General features: G+C 33.8%; 1 protein-coding gene and 1 pseudogene across 6 annotated transcripts in view; one reads left to right on the top strand and one right to left on the bottom strand.

Moving 5' to 3' along the window:
- The window catches only part of LOC136988851 (intermembrane lipid transfer protein VPS13A-like), a 368680-nt gene that overhangs the window by 342481 nt on the left and 2432 nt on the right, over positions 1–23767 (top strand). For 5 of the 6 annotated variants that reach the window (XM_067286838.1, XM_067286837.1, XM_067286842.1 and 2 more), the window contains 8 exons: positions 1989–2064; positions 2676–2761; positions 2840–2963; positions 7066–7080; positions 7673–7796; positions 9090–9156; positions 21644–21792; positions 23538–23664. In XM_067286838.1, the coding sequence (XP_067142939.1) occupies positions 1989–2064; positions 2676–2761; positions 2840–2963; positions 7066–7080; positions 7673–7796; positions 9090–9156; positions 21644–21792; positions 23538–23664 (768 nt within the window). The remainder of the gene's footprint in view (positions 1–1988; positions 2065–2675; positions 2762–2839; positions 2964–7065; positions 7081–7672; positions 7797–9089; positions 9157–21643; positions 21793–23537; positions 23665–23767) is intronic. The other variant, XM_067286841.1, reaches the window with a different exon arrangement.
- LOC136988772 (tigger transposable element-derived protein 4-like) lies at positions 11131–12475 on the bottom strand (annotated as a pseudogene).

Raw genomic sequence — 23767 nt, forward strand, 5'->3', positions numbered from 1 at the left:
ACATACAAACCCCCAAAATTGTAAAAATCTTGGGAGGTCATTTTTTGACCAATTACCATAATTTCTTTCTATTATATATAACAAAGCCAGGAAAGTAAAAATGATGTAAAAGTTTAAGTAAAATACCTCAAAACCCCTCAAGGGCAATGACAACAGTTGAAAATAACAAATATGAATATACAGTAGAGCATTGATTATCCGACTCAATTAGGGACTGGGGTTGGTCGGATAACTGAAAAAACAGATAACTGAAATGTATGAAAAAATACATTATTAGTATAGTATATTACTGTATCGCTATTAACCTACTTTGCATTGAATTTTCATTGATGTTAAGTCTAACAAACTTTTTTTTAAAATAATAATCATTGTTAAATTATTTCTTTGTTTTGCAAAAAATAAATACAAAAATAAAGACAAAGTAGAAAATTAAACCTCGTTTAAATATTGGCCTCCGTTTCATGGTCGAGCCAGTGTTGCCAGCTAAAACACGCAAAAATTTAACAAAAATAATATTAAAGTAGCCAAGACGTAGCCAAGACATAGCCAAATATTAATAGCGCCACATCACTAGCAGACAATTGAATTTGCCGACTAGAACGTGGTCGGTTGATCGGGCGTCGGATATTCGATGCTCTACTGTAATTGAAAAGTGCTGTCTAAACCAAAGCACCATAAACCAAGATACCCCTATTTTAGTTTTAAGGTTTTTATGCATAAAATAACTTAGTTTTATTAATTGTTTTTATTTCATTTTAAAAATGGATACAGTTGACTCTCAATAACTCAAAGCTGAAAAGATACAGAAGAAAAGTTGAGTTAACAAAAATTTTAAATTTTGGAAATTACTAATCCACAAAAATCCAAATAACGAATAGAAAAAAAATTTGGAAGTGCTAATGTTTTCACCTATGTAGAACAGGCATCCTCAGACTAACTGATCCCACAGTTGTTGAAACAATGGGAGATTGCCATACATGTGTGAAGAGGAGCATATTTTGACCATGCATGCCTCTTACATAACATTTTCTCAGACATCTAGAGCAAGTTGAAATTTATAAAAAGTACCGCTATTAATTTTTGTGATGTAAACTCCTTCCCCACAGTGTGGAAGTCTTTCTTTGAACTGTAAACTTATTTTCCTTTTCCCTTATGTCACCTCCCCTCTTCACAACCACCATTATTTCAACAGCTGTGGGATCAGCTAGCCAGAGGATGTCCACTCAACGGGTAAAAATATGTGTTATATGTTTTTAAACACACATTTTTATTCTTACAAGCATAAAAATAAGTGATAAAATTAAAATAGCTGTATGGGAACCCCTGTGAACTTCAACCTATCAACTGAAAAATACAATAGCAAGGTTTGTTAAGGTGGTCGATGTGGCGACCACGAACGTTCTTACAGACATTATACCTGGGCATACCAGGACAAGCAACTCTGAGACTTTTCTCTTTCCCTCAGCAGGAGTGGAAGGGTTAAACATCTGAATTGAAAACATCATAGAACGGAAACGGTACGTTTCCGGACATGGGTTCCTAATCAAAATATTATGTACTCACTCCCCTCTACAAATCCTAGAAGTTTGTAATGAGAATTTCCGAACACCCTGTATACATAAAGCCACATATGATTATAGCCATATTACAGCTCGAATATTTAGGCCATCATTGGATGATTATATTAACTCATTGAGCTTTGAGATTATATCTGGCACTTCCCAATTTTTTTCTTCTTCTGATTATCTGGTTTTTTGTGGCTTTGTATCAAGTTTACCCAATTTTAGAATGACTGTATTTTATGGAAATTACAATAAAATGCTTTAAATTTATGCATCAAGATAAAAATAAAATTTAACTTAGCAAGAGATTCAATTTAATAAAGTTTGAATTATCAAGAGTTAAAGCTGTATACAAGAACTGTGTTAAAATTTTGTATTTTATAGCTATGAATATGAAAGTGTAATTTTTCTTTTTCTTTATTTTAGGGATCAATTCAAGGTCCTGAAGAATTTACAGAGGGTATTGTTAAAGGAGTACAAAGCTTATTAGGACATGTGATTGGTAAATATGTCTATTGATAATGAAAAAATAATAATACAAAAATTTTTTATATAATTATTTACAAGGAAAATCAAACTAGAATATTTTGTAGTGTGCCTAAATACAAAATAGACATTTTTTTGTAAAGAATAAAGCATTTCCTCCCGTAGTTGTAAAATAGAAACAAACTTTTACTGTTAAGTTATTGTTTCTTTTCACTCCATGGGTTAAGAGTGAAAAGAAACTTGAAGTGATCAAATTTTTCATTTTATCACGTACTGTAATTGTAATTTGTTTTAAAAACTCTGTTATCCTTAACAAAGTCACACCATTACTGCTATTGGAATTATATAATCATTTAGACAGAGATGTGTTTCTATTCATTCCAAATTATAGTAATCTTTATCATTTTCAAAAATTAATATTTATACCAGATAACAGTACAAGTACTTACATTTATATTAATAATTTAAAATCTAATAACTTTTCATGTTTAGAAAATTCTGGAGATTCAATCTTGACAGATGGGATTTGCTCTAATATATATGTACTGTACATAGATTTTGTGGTTTTCATGTATAAAAAATTTTAAAAATAGAAATTGAATTTAATTAAATTACCATGTCTTTTAGGAGGAACTGCAGGATCAATTTCTTTAATCACTGGTTCATTAGGTCAAATATTTTCATTTTTTTCAATGGACGAAGATTATAGAAAAGTAAGTTATACATTTTGTAAAATACTATAATTGAAAAATTTGATTTGTAAAAGTTGTAAAAGTATTTTTATTACATAGAAACGTCGTTTAAGAATGCAACAACATCCTTCTAGTCTTCCAGAAACTTTGCTTATTGCTGGTAAAGGATTTGTTCTAGGAGTTGCTTTAGGTCTTTCTGGTGTTATTGTTAAGCCTATTGTAGGTAATGAAGCCATTTTGAAAATTATACTTTAAGTCTAATGACAAAAATTTCAATAATTTTCATTTTTATTTAATTTCAGTTCTATCATTCTATTAAATAATCTTTTTAGTAATTTTGCTGTGTTTTATATATATATATAGTAAATCTCCACACAATAGAAATGCTTGGGAATAAAAGAAATTTCTATTAGAGACTATGCCATTTAATAAAAGACTATATGCTTTAAAATCCCTAAAAATGAAAATTAAATTGCTTCCTCACTTTATCTATCATAGCTGAGAATAAAATGCAAAATTATGATAAAACTACTCATTTTAAATTCATCTTTCATTAATGTGAGGTCCCATGAAGTGGTTCACAGCCAGATGTGTCACAAAGAGATGACCAAGGTCTCTTACTTGTAGTTAAGAATTTTGGTGATGTATATGGGGTGGTTTGGTAATTGAGTGAGACAAGGACACTAATAAAAAACGGTTTCTTGCAGAACTAAAGAAATGGATTCTTACAATTTTTTCAGGCTTCCTTGATTCACATAACAGTGACTACTTTACACTCAGTCTCCATAGAAAGGATCAGTCCTGGATGAAGAGTCAATAACAGAGAGATAGATGCACCTCACCAGAGCTCTGAATGGGGTGAATATCCTGATCCAATGCCAAACTTTGATTTACAGTACACTAGGCACCAAGTCCATGACAATGTGACTTCAAATTGCCAAGGTTTGTTAATTGTTAATGCTGGGCAGTCTGGTCATCTTGACAGTAGGAGGGGCTGGAAGAACTCCCAATGTTGCCAAGAGAGAAAATATGGGCCTGTCAGAGTTGAGCATTTCACCAGTAAATCTCATGGAAGAGTCATTGGAACCTTTGTGGGAGGCTGTGAAAGACAATCAAACATAATACACTTTTACACTTTTCAATGGGGAACAGCAATATTGATGTGTAATATACTCTATAAGCTGAACTGTACATGCATGGTCTCTGTAATTACTCAAAAATTTCAGTTACAACTGATCAAATGTTATCAATATGCTGTTTACTAAAATTGTTATAAAAAGTTTTAATTCTCATAAATTTGAGTTTTTGTTATTCTGGATAACACATAATCATCCAACAATCGCCTAAATATTCGGGCTATAATTAATACAAATAAATTTGGTACTAGAGGTAAGCCTTAGATAAGAGATGGTGCCTAAGTAAATAATTATAATTTTAATAATTTAATAAATAATTTAGAACCTTCTGGAAGAAAATAACTGACCCTGGGCAGGGCTTGAACCCACAGTCTCCGTTTGCCTTGTGGTGTGCAACCAATTGCACCATTTGGACCCCAAGCCCCTATTTTAGTTTTAAGGTTTTTATGCATAAAATAACTTAGTTTTATTAATTGTTTTTGTTTCATTTTAAAAATGGATACAGTTGATTCTCAATAACTCAAAGCTGAAAAGATACAGAAGAAAAGTTGAGTTAACAAAAATTTTAAATTTTGGAAATTACTAATCCACAAAAATCCAAATAACTAATAGAAAAAAAAATTTGGAAATGCTAATGTTTTCACCTATGTAGAACAGACATCCTCAGACTAACTGATCCCACAGTTGTTGAAACAATGGGAGATTGCCATACATGTGTGAAGAGGAGCATATTTCCAGAAGTATTTAAATTTCAATATAACCTTCCATGGTTACTAAAGGCTCTGGCTGGAGACGATCCTATGTCAACGGCTAATGATCATCCCTGCGGCACTCAGCCAGCTATTGCTGTCCCTGGCAAGCTATATATACAGGATGTTCAGAAATTCCCATTACAAACTTCTAGGACTTGTGGAGCGGAGCGAGTACATAATATTTTGATTAGGAACCCATGTCCGGAAACATACCGTTTCTGTTCTACGATGGTTTCAATTCAGATGTTTAACTCTTCCACTTCTGCTTGAGGAATTTGAATTAGCCATGATGCAGTGCAATTATTAGGTAACTATTCGAAAGGAAACATAACGAAACATTCATTTATCACTTAAGCACATTTGTTTTTATTAACACACAAACTTTACATGTTTACATTCTTCCAAAACAAAAAAGAACCCAGCATACTGTACATACAGAACAGTACTGATGCATTAAAACAGCTGCTCGATGTGGCGACCACCAATGTTCTTACAGACATTATACCTGGGCATACCAGGACAAGCAACTCTGAGACTTTTCTCTTTCCCTCAGCAGGAGCTGAATTGAAAACGTCATAGAACGGAAACTGTACGTTTCCGGACATGAGTTTCTAATCAAAATATTATGTACTCACTCCCCTCTACAAGTCCTAGAAGTTTGTAATGAGAATTTCCGAACACCCTGTATACATAAAGCCACATATGATTATAGCCATATTACAGCTCGAATATTTAGGCCATCATTGGATGATTATATTAACTCATTGAGCTTTGAGATTATATCTGGCACTTCCCAATTTTTGATTACAATTATTCATTTCAATGAAATTTTATTCTTACAAGCATAAAAATAAGTGATAAAAGTAAAATAGCTCTATGGGAACCTCTGTGAACTTCAACCTATCAACTGAAAGTTTCACCAGCACTTCACTGATAACAAGAGGAGCTTAAGTTTAAAATTTAGATCTAGTAGATTTTTCTCTAGGAGCATCTGCAGTGCTTGATGAAGAAAAAGAAAAAAAAAGCTCTTTTTTCATTGTTTTCTTATGTCATATGCAAAATTTCAGATTTTTCTATCAAAGGATTGCTTAAATATAAGCAATTATCTTTTGAATGAGATATTCCAAATTGACACTTGTAGGCACAATATAGGCACTCGGAGATGGAGAAATTGACCAGTGTGACAGAAGTCAAAAATGCATTCTAGAAATTTATGGGTTGAAGTTATGAAGCCAGTTTTTCTATTATTGTTGTCATCCTTAGAACTCTCTTTTATGTAGTTTTAAATTGAAGTTTTTAATTTGGTGTTTTATTTAGAATTACCTGATGAAAATCTTTAAATATAGTCAAAAACATTTTCACATAAAACTATCACTATAAAAAACTCCAGCAAAGCAAATTTATTGGTATTTTTAACATTCCCTAATAGAAAATGTGAATTAATTCATTCTTTTAAGTAGATTTATTTTGAATAATATGATACTTATATAATGTGTAAAATGCTAGTGTTTCATTGAAGTAATACCAAATAAAACAATAATTGTTTTAAAAAATAGCCTGATTAATTACGGCAATTGTTTGGTTTAGTATTAATACATCAGGCTTTGGAATGTTTATATTTTATTAATTGTAGCAAAAAAATAATCCAATTAATTATGACCATCATTTTGTTTAATTTTGACATATGGATTGTTTTATACTAAAGTTTTAAATATAAACATTTTAAAATCAAGTATATTCTTAATCTTTTATATAAATTATTTTAAAAATTTTATACAATAATGGTTTTCATTTCAAACTTTCTCTAAAATTGTAAATCTAAGAAACATTATGAATAAACTAAAATATTTATTTAATAATGCCAGTTTTGTCATTATAGGCCTATATATATACTGTATATTTAATGACAAAATTAGTGTACGTATAATATAAATGTTATATTTAAATATTTAATGTTATAAAATATTTAAATGTTAATAAAAACATATTAGAAAATGAAAAGTCTGCCACTTATTTGTAAGTTTTTATTATTTTGTCTTTTTCTGACATTAATAACAGCTTAACATGATTCTGTTTCAAAAAGTGATATTCGCTAACTTATAATTTAATTGTAATAATATTAGATATTTTACAAGCATTTTAAATTACTGTGATTAAAATTTATATTTTTGTTATTTTTGAATGCAATGCATTTAGCATTTTAAATAAAAAATTTTGTCTTCTATCACAGTTGCTGTGAAATTTTTTTTTATATATAATGTAATTAGTTATTAAACCAATTGAAATTTCTATAAAGTATTTTATAACAATAGCTTCTCTTTCATTTATTTTGTAATTAATGTTTAAATCCTTTAATCTTTCCGTTACATGCGTTACATGCATTACTTGCTTCTCTTTTCTCTCTTTCTCTGCTTCCTGGGATCCTAATGTGTTTCAGGAAGAGGTGTTACTGGTATGATAATTTACTCTTTTTAAATAATAATAATTTTGTTTTAATTTTAAATCTTATGGACATTACATAACAATTAGTATTATTAACAAGTTAGTTTAACGAAATTGGAAAGACAATTTCAATTTGAAATATTTTTCAAGGCATTATCATCTTTAATTCCAATGCCATGAATGATGTAAATAAGATATTGTCCTAGAATTTCATTTTCAGATGTTCTAGAACTTTACCATTCATGACATACAGTATGGTATGAATACTATGCACACATTTAAAAAATGAAATGGAATGTTCTCATATATAAGATTAAAATTTTTAAATTTGAATAGTTCAAAATTATATAATTAATAAAAAAAATAGATATTGTTTATTGATTATTACTCTGGATAGATAACTATTAACACGTCATATTGAAAAACAGAGTAATTCTTAATGTACGGTACACTCAAAACTAAAAATTTCAATATATTAATTATGCATTATTTTAAAAAATTATTTACTTGTAGTATTTATATATATATATATATATATATATATTATATATTGTAATTAATATTGTATTTTAAAAACCGTTTTCATTTATATAATGATTTAGGGGCACAACAAGAAGGTGTAGAAGGTTTTTTTAAAGGAATTGGGAAAGGAATAATGGGATTAATAACCAAACCTGCTGGAGGTGTAATAGATATGGTTAGCATGGCTTTTGATGGCATAAAAAGGTAAATTAGTTTCTGTAGCAGAACTATAATTTTTTTTTTTTATTGACAGTTATAATCCACAACTGTCTTCTTTTGCTTTCTCCTTAATTTATATTCTCTGTTCTATTGAAAAACTTTAATTAAATTATATATTTTTATATAAAATCAATAATAGATATAAAGTAACTTCAGAGCACTATTGAGTTTTAATAAAAAGATTTAAACCAGTAAATTGTTGACAGTCTTATAGTCTATAGTCCCTTACTGAAAATAATAGAAAAACTTAAATCCAACAACAAGTTGTGTAACTTTTCCAGAGAAAATTTTAAATTGTGTAAGCTGTTGTCTGTTATGAGATTTTATTTTAAAAATTATTATTAATTATTATAAAAATGGCAAAAAACATAATTTTTCAGGTAGAGATGAGTTTTATAAAAAAAAAGAAAATTGCAAATGTTAATGAGTAAAATCTTCATTAAGTCCAACCCCACTTGAGATATGACAAGTGACCACAACCCTCTTGACATTTAACCACCAAAAGTTAATAGCATCAATCCCCTAATACACAAACATCCCTACAAAATTTTGGAAATTTACAAGCACAGGAATTATTAAGCTTCAAATGGATGAACAAAATCATGCCCCCCACAGTGAAAAAAGCCCAATTTTTTTTTGCATTCCTCAATGTTTTAAGGTCCCAAGTCCAAAAATGTAAAAATCAGGGTGGGTCATTTTTTTTTACCATTCTATATTACTTAATCCAGAATTTGCTGATCATATAATTTATTTTAATCTGTACAAATATAGTAATGACATTCAACAGATAATCAGTTATTCTATACATCACATGATTTTTGATGAAATTAATATGAAAGATAATCCTAAAAGGTGTTCATAATTTGATTTTAACTGTGACAAAATTTATGTCAGATTTTATTTCTAACATTATTCTGCACATTCATTATTAAAATAATTTATACTGACCACTTCTCAAAATTGAAACTAAAAAATACTTTGGCAAAAATTATTTGGGCAACTAGGGGTATATAACAATTGAGACAAAAGAAACCAAACATTAAGAATAAATTATAAAAACTATATTTTCCACAATGCTGCAAGGTTTACATATCTAAAAATTCTTATTCGTCACAAAATAAAACATGTAATCTTTAGATTATAGATTTCTTCAAGTGAAAAGATAAATTTAAAATTCTTAGTAATATGGTCATAACCGTGGTTTTTTTTTCTTTTGTAAATTCTAATATTTTATTTATAATGAATTAGATTCTGACATAAATTATTTAAATTTTTTAGAGCTGCAGAAATGGGTGAAGATATTATTGTGAGGCAAAGATTACCAAGGTTCATCAATCCTACTTTAGTAAGTTAACTTTGTTTTTCAATTCACTTTCAGTATAATACAGGCATGGGCAAATGCGGCTCTTGCTGAAAGTGTTAATTTCTGTTTTTTATTAATATGTTTATTAAAAAAATTCAATATTTGTTTTATATTATATTTATATTATATAATAAAATCGCGCAACCATACTATCCACCACGACAGTACAGAACTGCGGCTCCCATGCATTTTGCAAAACCTACATTATGGCTCCCACTGAACTCTTGCTTGCCCACCCCTGGTATAATACATTAGTTTCAAATAATAAAATCATATGAATTCATTATTTTTTTACAAGGAATGCCATCCAAGTGTCCCTCTCCGATTTTGAATATATGCTGTAGAATATCAGATACTAATAAATTTTTTCTTATTGGCAGAAAAACATTTTTAGGGAGTGAAATCAGCCCTCAAAATCACTGCTTGACATGAAAAATTTTATTTGTTTTGGTATTTGAAAAAAAACTACAAGCATGCACCATATTGAAGTTATTTAACAATATTGCAAAATGTACTTATTCAAAAAAAATTATTACAGATATTATGTTATAATATATATACAGGTAGGCCTCCTACAATGCGGTAGATACGTTCCTGGGAAATCGGGTTATAGGAGATATCAACTTAATAAAAATCTGGAATTTGGTTCTAAAAAGAGAAAAACTGCCTTTTATGGTGTAACATTTTCATCATTTTTTTAATTATGAACATTAAAAAACCTAAATAAAATTCAACATCATATAAAAACTAAAAAGATTATGATTTCAAGTCAAAATCCAAAAGAAACATAGTGCTATGCTCACAAATTTATTCCTCATCATCACTTATTGTAGTTGTTCAAGAATGTTTGACTGACCTTATTTCAAGATCTGAGCTTGTTTCATCAACAAGTTCCACTGCACTTCTGGTAGGTTTAGGTTTTAAAAAATCTGTCATTAGAGATTGTTTGCTCTTGCTTTGCAAATCTTTATAAATTTCTTGATAGGCAGATAAGCAATTTTGAAAATTTCTTTAAACATTTCCGCTCTCTCCGGCAGAGGTTCGTTCTCTAAAAAGTATGATTCCATCTGTTTTGCCATGTCCAAACATTCTTCTATACCTTTCAGATTGAAGTTTTTGGTTTCTTCATTGAAAAGACCTTCAGAATTATCTTCAATTGGTAATGTTTCGGATATGACTGTCATCAAATCTGCTTTGTTTATTTCATTTTCCATAACTAATTCTAGAATATCATCAACAGTTATTTCAGTGAATTCATTGCCTCCTATTGCATGTGCAAGGCTTACTATGTTATTATATTCACGCTGAATTGGCTCAACAACATTTTCCTGACTGACCATTTCTGGTAATAAAGCTTTCCAGGAAGCATTTAGAGCATTATCCAACTGGGGGCTAGGGGGAGCCGCCACACATTTCCTAAACCGCGTTGTAAAGTATCATATTTTTCCAACCATGTTGGAGCGAAAATGCGTTGTAAAAGTACCGCGTTGTAGGAGGCCTATGTGTATATATATATATTCAAAAAAATCATCTTGTTACAGAATCCATGAAAGTGAATAAGATTTTTCTAAACATTTTATAAAAAGTATTTGTCAAAGAATCAAAAAATAAACTTACATCTAATTGAAGTGAGATGATGTTATCAATTTATTAGTTTGCTATTAAGCTGAATTAACTTCTGAATTATTTTACTTTACCATTTTGTGAGATTAAATTAAATATAAGCCTTATCTTCAGCTTGTAATATGAAGGGCTGATTATCCTTGTCTGTATTATTGGTAGCCTGGTAATCTACAACTCTATCTAAATAAAAGAAAAATCAATTAGTTTCTGATTTCATATTAAATTTGTTTTAATGAAAGCTAACACAATTTTGAGAATTGTACTTAATTAATAAGCTTTAGATGTGATCAGAGTTGAAGAAACTTTCAAGATAAACAGAAAATTCAGAAAAATTTAGTGAACTGTTAGTTCACTATAATAGGTGGTTGCAAGAAATTCATCTCCAGATTTGTTATTCTCGTCCTGAATTTCTGTGACAATATCGACAACACTCACTGAGTAACACACCTCCACGCAATCGTCCACTGTGCTGTAGTCGGTTTCATCAACAGAAACAGTTTCTCGTAGATTGCGACAATGTCGCAGCAATTCATCCAATTGAACGTTCTGTTCTTCACCCTTATCTTCATCTTGAACTGCCACTGTAGAACGAAATCCTGCACGTTTAAAGCAGTTTGCAATGGTTAAGCTTGTTAAGTTTTCCCATGCAACCTTCATGTAATGAATTGCATCTAACAGGGAAATGTCCATCGATTTTCCACTTTCTACTGCATGAATCAAATCCAAAATAAGCTTCTTCTGATAATGACATTTGAACAAATGAATAATACCCTGATCAAACGGTTGCACTACAGCAGTGGCATTCGGCGGTAGGGTAAATACATTAATCACTTGTATTCTTCAACTTTTCCATGAGCAGGACAGTTGTCAACGACAAAGGCTATGTTCCAACAAAAAGGCTGAACAAATTGGGAGTCGTATTTGTGTGAAGAATTTCCTCCCAAAGTTTGGAAGTCATCCAACTCTTCGAATTTGCCTTGTATATGACGGGCAAACTCTTCACAACCTTGAAACATCGGGGCTGTCGAGATTTTCCTATAACTAGGGGCTTCAGCTTTTCAGAGCCATCAGAATTTGCTCTGAGAAGGATTGTAACTCGCAGCTTTGCTTTGCTTCCACCGTGACAACTCTTGTTTTTAAACATAGCGGTTTTCTCAGGAAGCAATTTGTAGAAAAGTCCAGTTTCATCAAGATTGAGAAATCGTATAAACCAGAAAACATTTTCAATCTCTTGTAAAACTGTCTCTTTCCAAGTTTCAACTGAGGTCATATTGACAGATTCTTTTTCTCCACACAGCTTTTTAACAGTCATGCCATAGTGATCTTTAAATCTCTCTAACCATCTGTCACTGGCACTAAAGTGGGTTTCTACTTCAAGTACCCCAGCGATTTCCATCACCTTTTGTTTCAGTATTGGTCTGGAAACAGGAAGATTCGATGAACGAATTTGCTTCAGCCAACATATCAGAGCATCTTCGACATCTTTGTACGACGACAACGAAGATCCAAGAAAAAGTTTCTTAATTTCTTCTTTTTTCTTCAGAATTCCCACCAATGTTGTTCTTGGAAGGTTTTTTTGTTTTGCAAATTTGGCTTGCAAACTTTTCTTACTTTCAAATTCAGATACAAGTTCATATTTTTCCTTCAGGGTAAGTGTTGTTAGCTTTCGTACACTCATTTCTAACAGAAATGTGAAACACGTGCTACAAATAACACTTGACGTAAGAAAATGCAAAATCGGATTCTGCTATGACGATGTAGATTTGTATATTTTCTTTTTGTTTGTCTGTTATTATTTTATACATAAAAATTCGTAAAATGTTAAGGCATTTTTATAATATTATTAATATATATACATATTAAATTATATATTAATAAATAAATCGACTCCCCCTTCTGAAAAAAATGAGTTCGCACCACACCTGCGGAGTGAATTCATTTTTTCAGGAGGGGGTGTCGACTTAGCGAAGTGTGGGACAGCAAAAGTATGTAAACTTATCCAGTGGTGTTGAGTTAAACTGTGTTGAGTAAACTGGAGTTTTTTAACGTTAATGCCTACGTAAGTCAGCTGGGACCACAGAAAAGTGACTACTTAACCGAGGGTGTCGAGTTATCTGGGTGTCGACTGTATTTTGGTTGCATCTTGATACTGTTGTTTTATATAAGTAGAACCTCCATTTGATAAATAGCAGATCAAAATCAAAGATGTTCTTGATATTGAGTAATAAGTCCACACTTCCCACATTTTTATTATGTTTGGAAATTGTACCTCATTTACTGTTGCTCCTGTTCATCTTTTGGTGTTCACTGCCATCATTTTTCATTAGTTGATGCTATGTTAATTTGTTTTCCCATCATGCCAAATCAAACATAGCAAATTTCTTTTTTCAACACACTGATGAAAACAAGCAAAAACGATATCATTGTTCAAGTTTTTAGACTAGACAGTAGATACTTTTTATTTACTAGTATTGTGCCACATGCATAATTTTTTTTTCTTTAGCAAATCAAGTAATAGTGGTATGCTGGTAAAAAACTGGTCAAAATAAAAGTGATGGTATTGGTTATGCAAAACAACATCATATGTATGCTCCTTTTCACTTCTAGGGATTTTATCGCTTTTTCCATGATATGATATATGTCGAAATTGTACACATAACTGTTATTTGAATCGCATAGCATCCACATTTTTAGGCCACATTTTGCTGGTTTTAGAGGTATATATTGTATGAAGTGTGAAGCGCAATAGGAATACACAGACACGTGAATTCAATTAAAACAAATTTAATTTCGTGATCAATAATATATACAGATGAGTTCTTTTTGGATTCCCTCAGTCCAATTTCTCTTACTGTCCGATTGTAACAATAACCCAAGTAGCTTACCTTCTTGGCAACTACTTGCCCGACAATACTAATGAAACCCGCGCGATCCTTAACTAACTTAAACCTAAGGATAGAGAAGTATAAAGATAGGGAAATGAGAAGAATTGATAGGATAGTGGGGTACCCTTGTTCTCGCTGAACTCCGATGCCAGCTGGTGTTTTATTCTGCGTGTCTCTGGGTTCGTCAATGTTTTAAAAAAATCTTCTAGGATAGTTTCTTTTCGGTGTCTCTGATTCTACAGTCCGGATCCTCACCTCACGGCTCTCTATTCGGCCCTCGTGGAATTCCGTCTCACGAGCTCGCTGTTCTCATCCGTGCTTCCTCGTGTCCTGGCCGGGGAAAAAGTGACCCTTCATGACCCAGATTTGACTCGTCCTCCACTCGAAGTCTTTGTTCCACACGGCCCCCTGGTGGGTGGGGCGTGGGAAGCCCCTGTTCCCAGAAGCCAGAACAATGAACAAAGGAAGTTAGAAAGAAGGGTTAAGAAAGAGAGAAAATTATTAAAACTAATTAAATCTATAATACATATGTACAAAAATATATGGCGTACAGCCACATACGCCCCATCAGAAAGGCTCAAAGTCCATGATGGAGTTTGTAGTAATCTACTCTCCTTTTTCGAAGGTGGTACTGACCCTCGCTTGCGGGAACAGCTTGATGCCCGTCACCCGATTCAAGGGGATTCTCTGGTGATGCATCGTCTTCTTGTCGCCTGATAGATGTCATCGGCTGTCTCCTGTACTGTAATGCAATCTCATCACATCCATCGTCATCATCATATCCGGGGAATCATTGTTGTTGGGTCGGTAATGGTTTCGACCCTTATATACAGCATATGAATAATATGGTTTCAAACGATCGAAATGCACAATACAATTTTTTCTCCCATCACTACCACCCAACTCTGCGGTTACTGGACCTAAAATTCTCGTAATACGGAAAGGACCCGAATACTTAGGGGAAAATTTCCCGAACTTCCTACCCTGGTGCTTGCATAACAGCCACACTCTCTCACCAACACTAAAGCCACGCCCTTTCCTTTTTATATTGCACCGCTCCCATTCTTTAAGTTGTTTTGCCTTCTTCGTGAATAAGCCAAGTTACGAACAGTGTTCAATTTTTCTAACAGCTCCCTCTGATAATCATGCAAATTATGGTGGGCCGGCACGCCCGTCGGAAAGACCTGAGGTAACCTGGGGTCAAAACCGAAAAGAAGGAAGGCAGGGGATTCGCCGGTGGATGCATGAGTGGCGTTATTATAAGCAAACACTGCCTGAGCAAGATGCTCATCCCACTTCCCATTACTTCCTCTGGAGATCCGAGCTATAATACTACATATAGACTTATTAAACCGCTCACAAACCGAGTTCGCACACGGACGGTAAGCAGTAGTGATTTTATGTTTGATACGGAGTACGTCACATAATTCCTGAAACGTGGAAGATGTGAAATTAGCCCCCCGGTCTGAGATAATAATTTCGGGGCAACCATAACGGCATATCACATGCTGAAAAATGATGCTCTGCTACGTTCTTTGCAGTCTGGTCCTTAATAGGAACTGCTTCAGAATACCTGGTGAAAACGTCAATGATAGATAGAACGTACCAATTTCCGCTAGGAGTAACCATGAGTGGGCCGACTATATCTATAGCTACCTTCTGAAACGGGAAGCCAGCTAACTCTGTTTCTTGGAACGGCTCCTTTCCCTTGTGTAAATTAAACCTCTGACATGTCCTACACACCCTCACTACCGATCGGGCTATCGATTGTAGACCCCGTATGTAGTAATGCCTGTCAACGGTATTACAAGTCTTCTCTATGCCCAAATGCCCCCCAAGGCCAGACTCATGGAACGCTCTAACAACCTCATCACCCATTTTCTGACCTACACATATCCGCTTCCAGTTATATAGTCCATATCTTCCTGGTTTAACGTGGACTAACACACCTCCTTCCAACTGAAATTCTGGCTGGACACCCTTTCCGGCAAGACCCTGATGCATGTTCCTTTGAGCCTTCGCAAGACCTAGTTTCATTTTTTTTTAAAAATCGTCTTCCATTTGTGATTCCACTACTCTATGGTGGAAACTGGGACTATGCACATCTAAACACTGGTTGACCAAGTCAGGTCTCTCTCCGCAACATATCGGGCGTGACAAAAGGTCGGCCACTGGATTGTGTTTACCCCTAACATGAGCTATCGTAACATCGTAATTCGTCAATTCTAAGGCCCATCTCATTAATCTGTCGTTGTGATTATTCATACTCCTCAAGTAAGATAAGGGCTTATGATCCGAATACACAGAGACTTTGTGACCTAGAACTATCGATTTGAAGTGCCGGAGAGAGAGAATAATCGCAAGGCACTCCTTCTCGATCGTTGAATATCTCAATTCCGGTCCCCTAAACTTCCTGCTATAATATCCGAGTGGGACCACGCCCTCATCCCGTTGCTGTCCCAAAACGGCACCTAGCCAACTATCAGAGGCATCGGTATATAGCACAAACGGAGAAGAGAAATCTGGGTGTGCCAAAAGGGGGGGGTTTGATAAAACTTCCTTGAACCTTATAAACTTGGACTGACAATTACTGTCCCAAACAAAATGTTTCCCCTTTTTTGTTAGTTCAGTCATGGGCAGCGCCATCTCGGAAAAATTGGGGATGAAATTGCGGAAAAACCCGACCATTCCGAGGAAACTGCGAACCTCTTTGACATTATGCGGGGTTTTACATTCCTTAATTGCTTTGACGTTGCCTGGGTCAGGGTATATACCATCACTACTAATGATGTGACCTAAATATTTGATTTCTCTAACACAAAATTTGCTTTTGGTAGGGTGGAGCTTCAGATTTGCCTTATGTAAGATCCCTACCACTTGATCAAGAAGTTTTAAATGCTCCTCCAGAGAAGGGGAGAAAAGGATGATATCATCCTGAAATACATAACACTTGTTTCCGATGAAGGGGGCGAGGAGACGTGACATACAATATTGAAAGAACCGACCGCTGTTCTTCCCCCCTTGTGGGATACGCGTTAATTGATATTTGGACCAAGGGGTAGTGAATGCAAATATATGCCTAACCTTGGGGTCAAGCGGGATCTGGAAGTAACCAGATTTGAGGTCTATTACGGAAAAGTATTTGCTACCATGGAAGGTCGTGAGTATTTCGTCCACCCTACTTAGCGGGAACACCTGTGGTTTCGTTATGTCATTAATCCTACGTAAGTCCAAAGTCATCCTGATTTCACCCGAGGTTTTCTTCACAATATGGATGGGGGAATTCCATTCCGAATAGCTTTCCTCTATGATGCCTGCCTTAAGATATGCATCAGTCAATTTTTTTAACTCGGCAAGGTAGCAATTCGGAATACGGTATTGACGGGTATTGATTACCCGGTTAGTGTCTATTTCAGGGCTATGCATAAAAAGATCGGTGCCTTTCAAATCCTCGACCCCCTCCGAAAACAAACCGGGATACTTATCGAGGACGTGAGTCACCTGATTTTCGTCATTAGCTTTTGTAGTTCCTGGAGTTATGGCGGTGTCAACCAGAGTACTACTTAAGCAATCGAAATACATGATCGATGGGCGAGGACTATGGTTCAATACTCTAGCTTCACGACTGATGAATGTACTGTACATCCATCAATTATCAATGACGGGATTGAGTTGATGACATCCATCCCCAAGATCCCTTGGTATTCTAGCCTATCCGGGAATTCCATACAACAAAGGGAAGCGGGTATTATCTCATCCTTGTAGCTTATGGATCCCTTTAGGACTTCCTTACATGTGGAGATTGTGCCGTTGATACCTCTGATATGGGTGATCTCACCCCTTCTTGCAACCTGGAAAGACTTAGCCATTTTCACGTTTCGAGTCAGCGCTATATCAACTAAAGACCTTTCCGCACCAGAGTCAATTAAGAACTTAATCTCTATCCCTACTACCCTGCCACTTATTAACGGGAGTCCCCTCTCTGAAGGTGAAAATTCGGTCAGTTTAAATGTGAGGATGGGAACGCGACACTGACCCTGATCGGGTTCCCGGGCTAGTTTAAATCCCGAACTATTTCTTTTGGGGCATTTCCGAGCCAAGTGATTTGGGCTGTTGCAAATGAAACAAAGTCTGCCGTTAATATTAGGCGACTTAGTAGTCTGGGTCGGGTTTTCGGCCATCTTGGAAACTATTTCGAACAGGGTCTTCAACCCTTTTTCTAAATTAGCTAATCGATCCTCATCCTTTAGAGTATTATTAGGGCTTACTTCAGGACTTGTACATTCAGCACCCACTTTGCTCTGGAAGTTATAACAGACCGTTTTGAGGTCTCTAGGATTACTACATTCCTTTTCTAGCTCTTCCTCCCTTTCAGCGCATTCGAAGGCTTTCTCTAAGGTAGCAGGTTCCCTGCGACATACGTGACTTCGGATACTTATGTCTAATCCCCTGATGAACCTCTCCTTGATAATCTCGTCTTTGAATGTCACGATATTTGGGTTACTCCGAGATAGCCCTAGACATTATGGTTTTAGTCCTAATGATATACTCACTGACTAACTCCTTTCCTCCTTGCCTCAAATTTAATAATTGATCGAGTAAGCCCCTTCCTCTCCCTTCGTGCTTCTGGAAACATTTAATTAGATCTTGCTCAATTTCCTTAAACGTTGGTGCAGGCGTTTGCTCCAATAAACAAAAGAAGGTGTTTAATGGTTCACCCTTTAGTTTAGCTTGCAACGCAGCCACCTTAACCTCGTCCCCCCATTGGGCTAACTTAGCCACATTATCAATGGTTCTAAATAGTTGATTTATATTTACCGTATCGTTAGGCGAATTCGAGAAGGTGGGGATCATCCCTAAGAACCCAGTAACCACGAGTGGGGGGTTCTCACTGTGGCTTTCTGCCACTAAACTCATACTGGGGGTACCTTTGTCCTCCATATAACTTTCAACGATGGCTGATAATCAGTACAGCTATACAGAGAATTGGATCAACGAGGAGGGAATCCTGTCGCGGACGCCAATGTGAAGTGTGAAGCGCGATAGGAATACACAGACACGTGAATTCAATTAAAACAAATTTAATTTCGCGATCAACAATATATACAGATGAGTTCTTTTTGGATTCCCTCAGTCCAATTTCTCTTACTGTCCGATTGTAACAATAACCCAAGTAGCTTACCTTCTTGGCAACTACTTGCCCGACAATACTAATGAAATCCGCGCGATCCTTAACTAACTTAAACCTAAGGATAGAGAAGTATAAAGATAGGGAAATGAGAAGAATTGATAGGATAGTGGGGTACCCTTGTTCTCGCTGAACTCCGATGCCGGCTGGTGCTTTATTCTGCGTGTCTCTGGGTTCGTCAATGTTTTAAAATAAATCTTCTAGGATAGTTTCTTTTCGGTGTCTCTGATTCTACGGTCCGGATCCTCACCTCACGGCTCTCTATTCGGCCCTCGTGGAATTCCGTCTCACGAGCTCGCTGTTCTCGTCCGTGCTTCCTCGTGTCCGGCCGGGGAAAAAGTGACCCTTCGTGACCCAGATTTGACTCGTCCTCCACTCGAAGTCTTTGTTCCACACGGCCCCCTGGTGGGTGGGGAGTGGGAAGCCCCTGTTCCCAGAAGCCAGAACAATGAACAAAGGAAGTTAGAAAGAAGGGTTAAGAAAGAGAGAAAATTATTAAAACTAATTAAATCTATAATACATATGTACAAAAATATATGGCGTACAGCCACAATTGAACAATTCCAACACAACCTTCATATTTTAGACATACTTAACAATCAATGAAGCATTACTGTCTCTTTTCTGTGATATATCAATTTTTTTTTTTAACATTGACATGAATGGTTTTACTTTCTGCAGTAAATAATAATTAGAGTTGTTCAGACTAAATTTCTTTTCTCTATTCAATAAATGTAAATACTTTAATGACATGATCATTTGTGTCAGATAATATTCTTTTTATCATATTATTTCCAAGTCCAAGATGACCAGACCAATACTTATACATAGCAGAAATAAACTGTGGATACCTATTGCAAGTATATCTGAAGTATGGGCATTTTATCAGAATATCCTGTAGTTCGGGCAATGTATTCTGCATATTTGTTTGTATTTTCCTTTTATAATTTCTAACATTTCATCAGTGTTGAATAATTTGAAATATGAAGAACGTGGTGATCCCAGAAAAAGATCACAATTTGGATCATAATTAGCTTTAAATTTAGGCATAACAAACTTGGAATTATCTACTTTTGCTGTCTAAGACAGTTTAGTGACATTGACCAATGTACAATCTGATTCTAATTGTAAATCTGGATCATCTCCGTTGGATGTATTTGATTCCATTATATCTTCATCTCCATTCTCAAATAATAAATCACCATCACTATCATTAACATTGCCAATTTTCTCAATAGCTTCATCATTTTCATATATTCGACGATTCATGATATATTATATATTTCATATTAATTTCAAAAATAAAATGTAAAAGCACAGAATCACCACAACAGAATATCCAGCTCATTAAGAAACAAAGACCTACAGCTGAACATAACACCTGATACTCTCTAAAGTCAATAAAATTGTAAATAAATTCTTGACAGAGTAAATAAACTGGTATAGTTTGCTATTTCTAAAAGATGAATTACTAAAAAATCATTTATTTCAAATATAAAGCAAAGAATAAGCATTTCTCATTATATACAAAAGCTAACATATTTAAAATCTCATGTTAATTTTTTTTTAAATTGACAAAAATATCACAAATCTTTATTAATGGCATACCCCCCACAATATATTTGAACTGTTCCACAACTGGGAAGAAACTAAACCATTTGTCCCCACTAAAGTTTATCCTGAGGGTAAAAACTAATCAGTCTACAAATACATAGTAAGCACTAAAATTTTAGTGCTTAAAGAGTTAATAGCAGATATCAGCATAATCCTCTTTTTCAGAAGAAAACCTACTTCACCGACTATCTTGGTGTTCTTCATTCAAGAGTTCTTAGCATTCTGTCGTCAGATCCATTACAGGTTCCATTATGAGCTCTTCAATGTTCTTTATTTCTCAGATGTGATTTTTGTTACTCCTTTAGTTGCTTGATTATACTGTATCTTTCTTAGATAAGATTGAACTGCAGCTTACTGTAAATCTGCTCAACCCATGCTGCTCAGCAACAATAGACATCTTCTGCCCACTCTCTACCTTTGCTCTTATACTCTCACCTTTCGAAAATAAAAACAGACGCAAAACTTAACGAGTACCTGTCTGACAGTCTCGCGAATACTATATAAGAATTGTTTCTATCAGAAAGATAAAAGGCTGGAATTACAAGGGAGAGTTTCAAAGTTCAGAGGAATGCTATCCGATCAGTATATACCAGGTTGAGTGTTGATGTTTCCCATGCTCCTAAAAGTTTTGAATTGTTGCCTGAAGACAAGGGAAGACCAATCGGTATCCATTATTTTACGTCGCTTCTTCTTGTGTTTGTTCTGTGAGATGTTCATTATCCAAACATAAGAATCTTTCACAAAAGCGTTTGGTTAACGAACAAATCGGGTAACAATCACCCACTGTATATGCAATTTGATATCTATTGAACAAAATCTGCATTATTAACTGGTACACCTGGAACTTAACTGCACTTACTGTACTTGTTAGGCCATTTAATTTATGCTTTGACTTTCTAGAATTCTGTAAGAATTCTGATGCTCAATATATCATTTTAAATTGCAAGAGTTAAAAGAAATAAAAATCTGTATTGTTAATGCCAATCTTTAGATTCCTGACATAAGAAGCATGCATGGATAGTCCACAAACCAGATAATCGAGAATATAGAGTATCTCTATAAGGATTTTATCAAGATTTTAAAATGATTACATATTTTGTATCTGAACTGTTTCTAATATTTTACATTTATTTAAATCACAAATTTTATTTTTAATTAGGGTTTAAAGCCATATTCACCATATCAGGCTACAGGGTACAGACTTCTGTTCTTTTTAAGCAAAGGTCACTATGCAGAAAGTGATATATATTGGGCTCATGCACCTTTGAGCAAAGAAGAAAGATGTGATATTGCTTTAGTAACAGATAAGTAAGTGTTGGTATATAAATGGTACATGAATAAAAATAATAACTCGACTTGTTAAACACTATTTAATTGTTCAAAATACACTATAAAATTAAAGATAATTGATGAAAACTTGCCATGTGTCTTCAAAATACACTATAAAATTAGTGTTTAGCAAGTCAAGAATATGAAAAGTACACGGTTTCACAAAATAAAACAAAAATAATAACTTATTTTGTTTCCTTTTATCTTAGCTGTGAACTATTGGGTTGATGATGCAAAAGTTTCTGGAATTTTCTGGAGTTTTATAGTATAACATTTATTTCAAAAACAAAAAATAATTGCCATTACATTCAAGCATCTTCTGTCAATTGGACAAGTCACTGATTCCTGCTGAATAAAACTTGTTTTGACTCAAAGAATTCTGCAAATGCAATTTTCATTTCACCATCAGTGAACTACTTTCCACCCAAGAAGTGTTTCATGGAGCAGAAGAGATGGTAGTCACATGATGCAATGTCTAGAGTATAGAGAGGTGAGGGAGGTTCTCCCAGTCAAGATCAAGCTTGGTCAACCTTATGTATGTATCAAGGTTGGCCAAATATTTTGCTTGATATATAAATACACATTCACCTGTGGACTAATTACAACTAAGTGTCTTGTTCATTTCTTACAAATCTGCCGTAGCTCCTCATCCAATTAGACAGAAGGCCTTCCTGAACGTGTCTTATCTTCGACCTTTATATTGCTCAGCTTTGAATCTACAATCAGTTCAGTAAATTTAGAGACGAAATTCTTTCTAAATGATTGCATAGTACAGCAATAAAATTCAGCTGCTTTTATACCAAACTGATCATAATAAAGTACACGTGTGCAGATTTGGTCACAAGAAAGCATTGGCAAACTTGATCTATTTAAAAAGTTGGTACTGCTATATAGAATATCTTTTCACTTTTGACTGTGCACCTTAAAATCCTTCATTGACAGATGGCATCTAGAAGTTTGTTGTGTGGTATGTAAGAGAACAGTTTTGAATATTCTAAGTCTAGAAAATTCCAGGAACTTTTGCATTAACCCAATAAAATCTTAAATATAAATACATAGTCAATTGATTCATAATAATGTAATCTCAAAACATTTTATGTTGATTAAAAAGAAATTAGCAAAATTTTTATATTTTGCTGCTTCCTCTCATTTTGATCAGTAATAATTTGTGTAACTACTCCTATCCTATTAGAAAGTTTGTAAAGCAAATACATGCTTGTCATTAAGAATTATTACTTATTTAACTTGTAATGATATTTTTTAAATTTAAAGTAAAAGTATAGTATATCATTATTCATAACAGATCTACCCAATGCTGACTCATATCATTATCCCTGTAATAGTAGGAAATTTTGAGAGGGAGAGTTGTGCATTTTGAAACTGTTTTTCAGGAGGCCAAATAGCCAATTGATGACATTACCTGTAATTAGAAATTTATTATAAAATTAGTAATTGTTTCAATATAAAAAAATGCACTCAAATTAAATTTATAAAATGCTGTATACATGAAACAAACATGCATTATTTTTCACTCATTAGCAATTAATTAATTAATTCTAATGAAAATGACATTATTATTTTAAGAAATTGAGTCTACTTTGTTGGAACTTGCTCATATTATTCAGATATTTATTATTTTAATTCTGAACTGTTTTGCAGACTAAATTTGTTAATATAAATTCATATTTTTTGGATATATTAATAATTATAATTATGTTCTCTAGGCATGTGTTCTTACTTGAAAAGTGTCGATTTTGGGGAGGTTGGGACATAGAATGGGTTGTACGAGTAGACGACATTATGTCAGTTCCAATTTTATCAGGGAAAAAACTTGTTATAAAAATAAGACAGGTGAGTTTTAAAGATTTAAGCTATTTTTACATTTGCAATAGACATGTAAATTAACCTTATACAATAATAATTTGATATTAATTACTTGGTTAGTATGAGTAAT

This window comes from Centruroides vittatus, unplaced genomic scaffold (genome assembly GCF_030686945.1).
Source record: "Centruroides vittatus isolate TY-2023 unplaced genomic scaffold, ASM3068694v2 scaffold_386, whole genome shotgun sequence".
NCBI lineage: Eukaryota > Metazoa > Arthropoda > Arachnida > Scorpiones > Buthidae > Centruroides > Centruroides vittatus.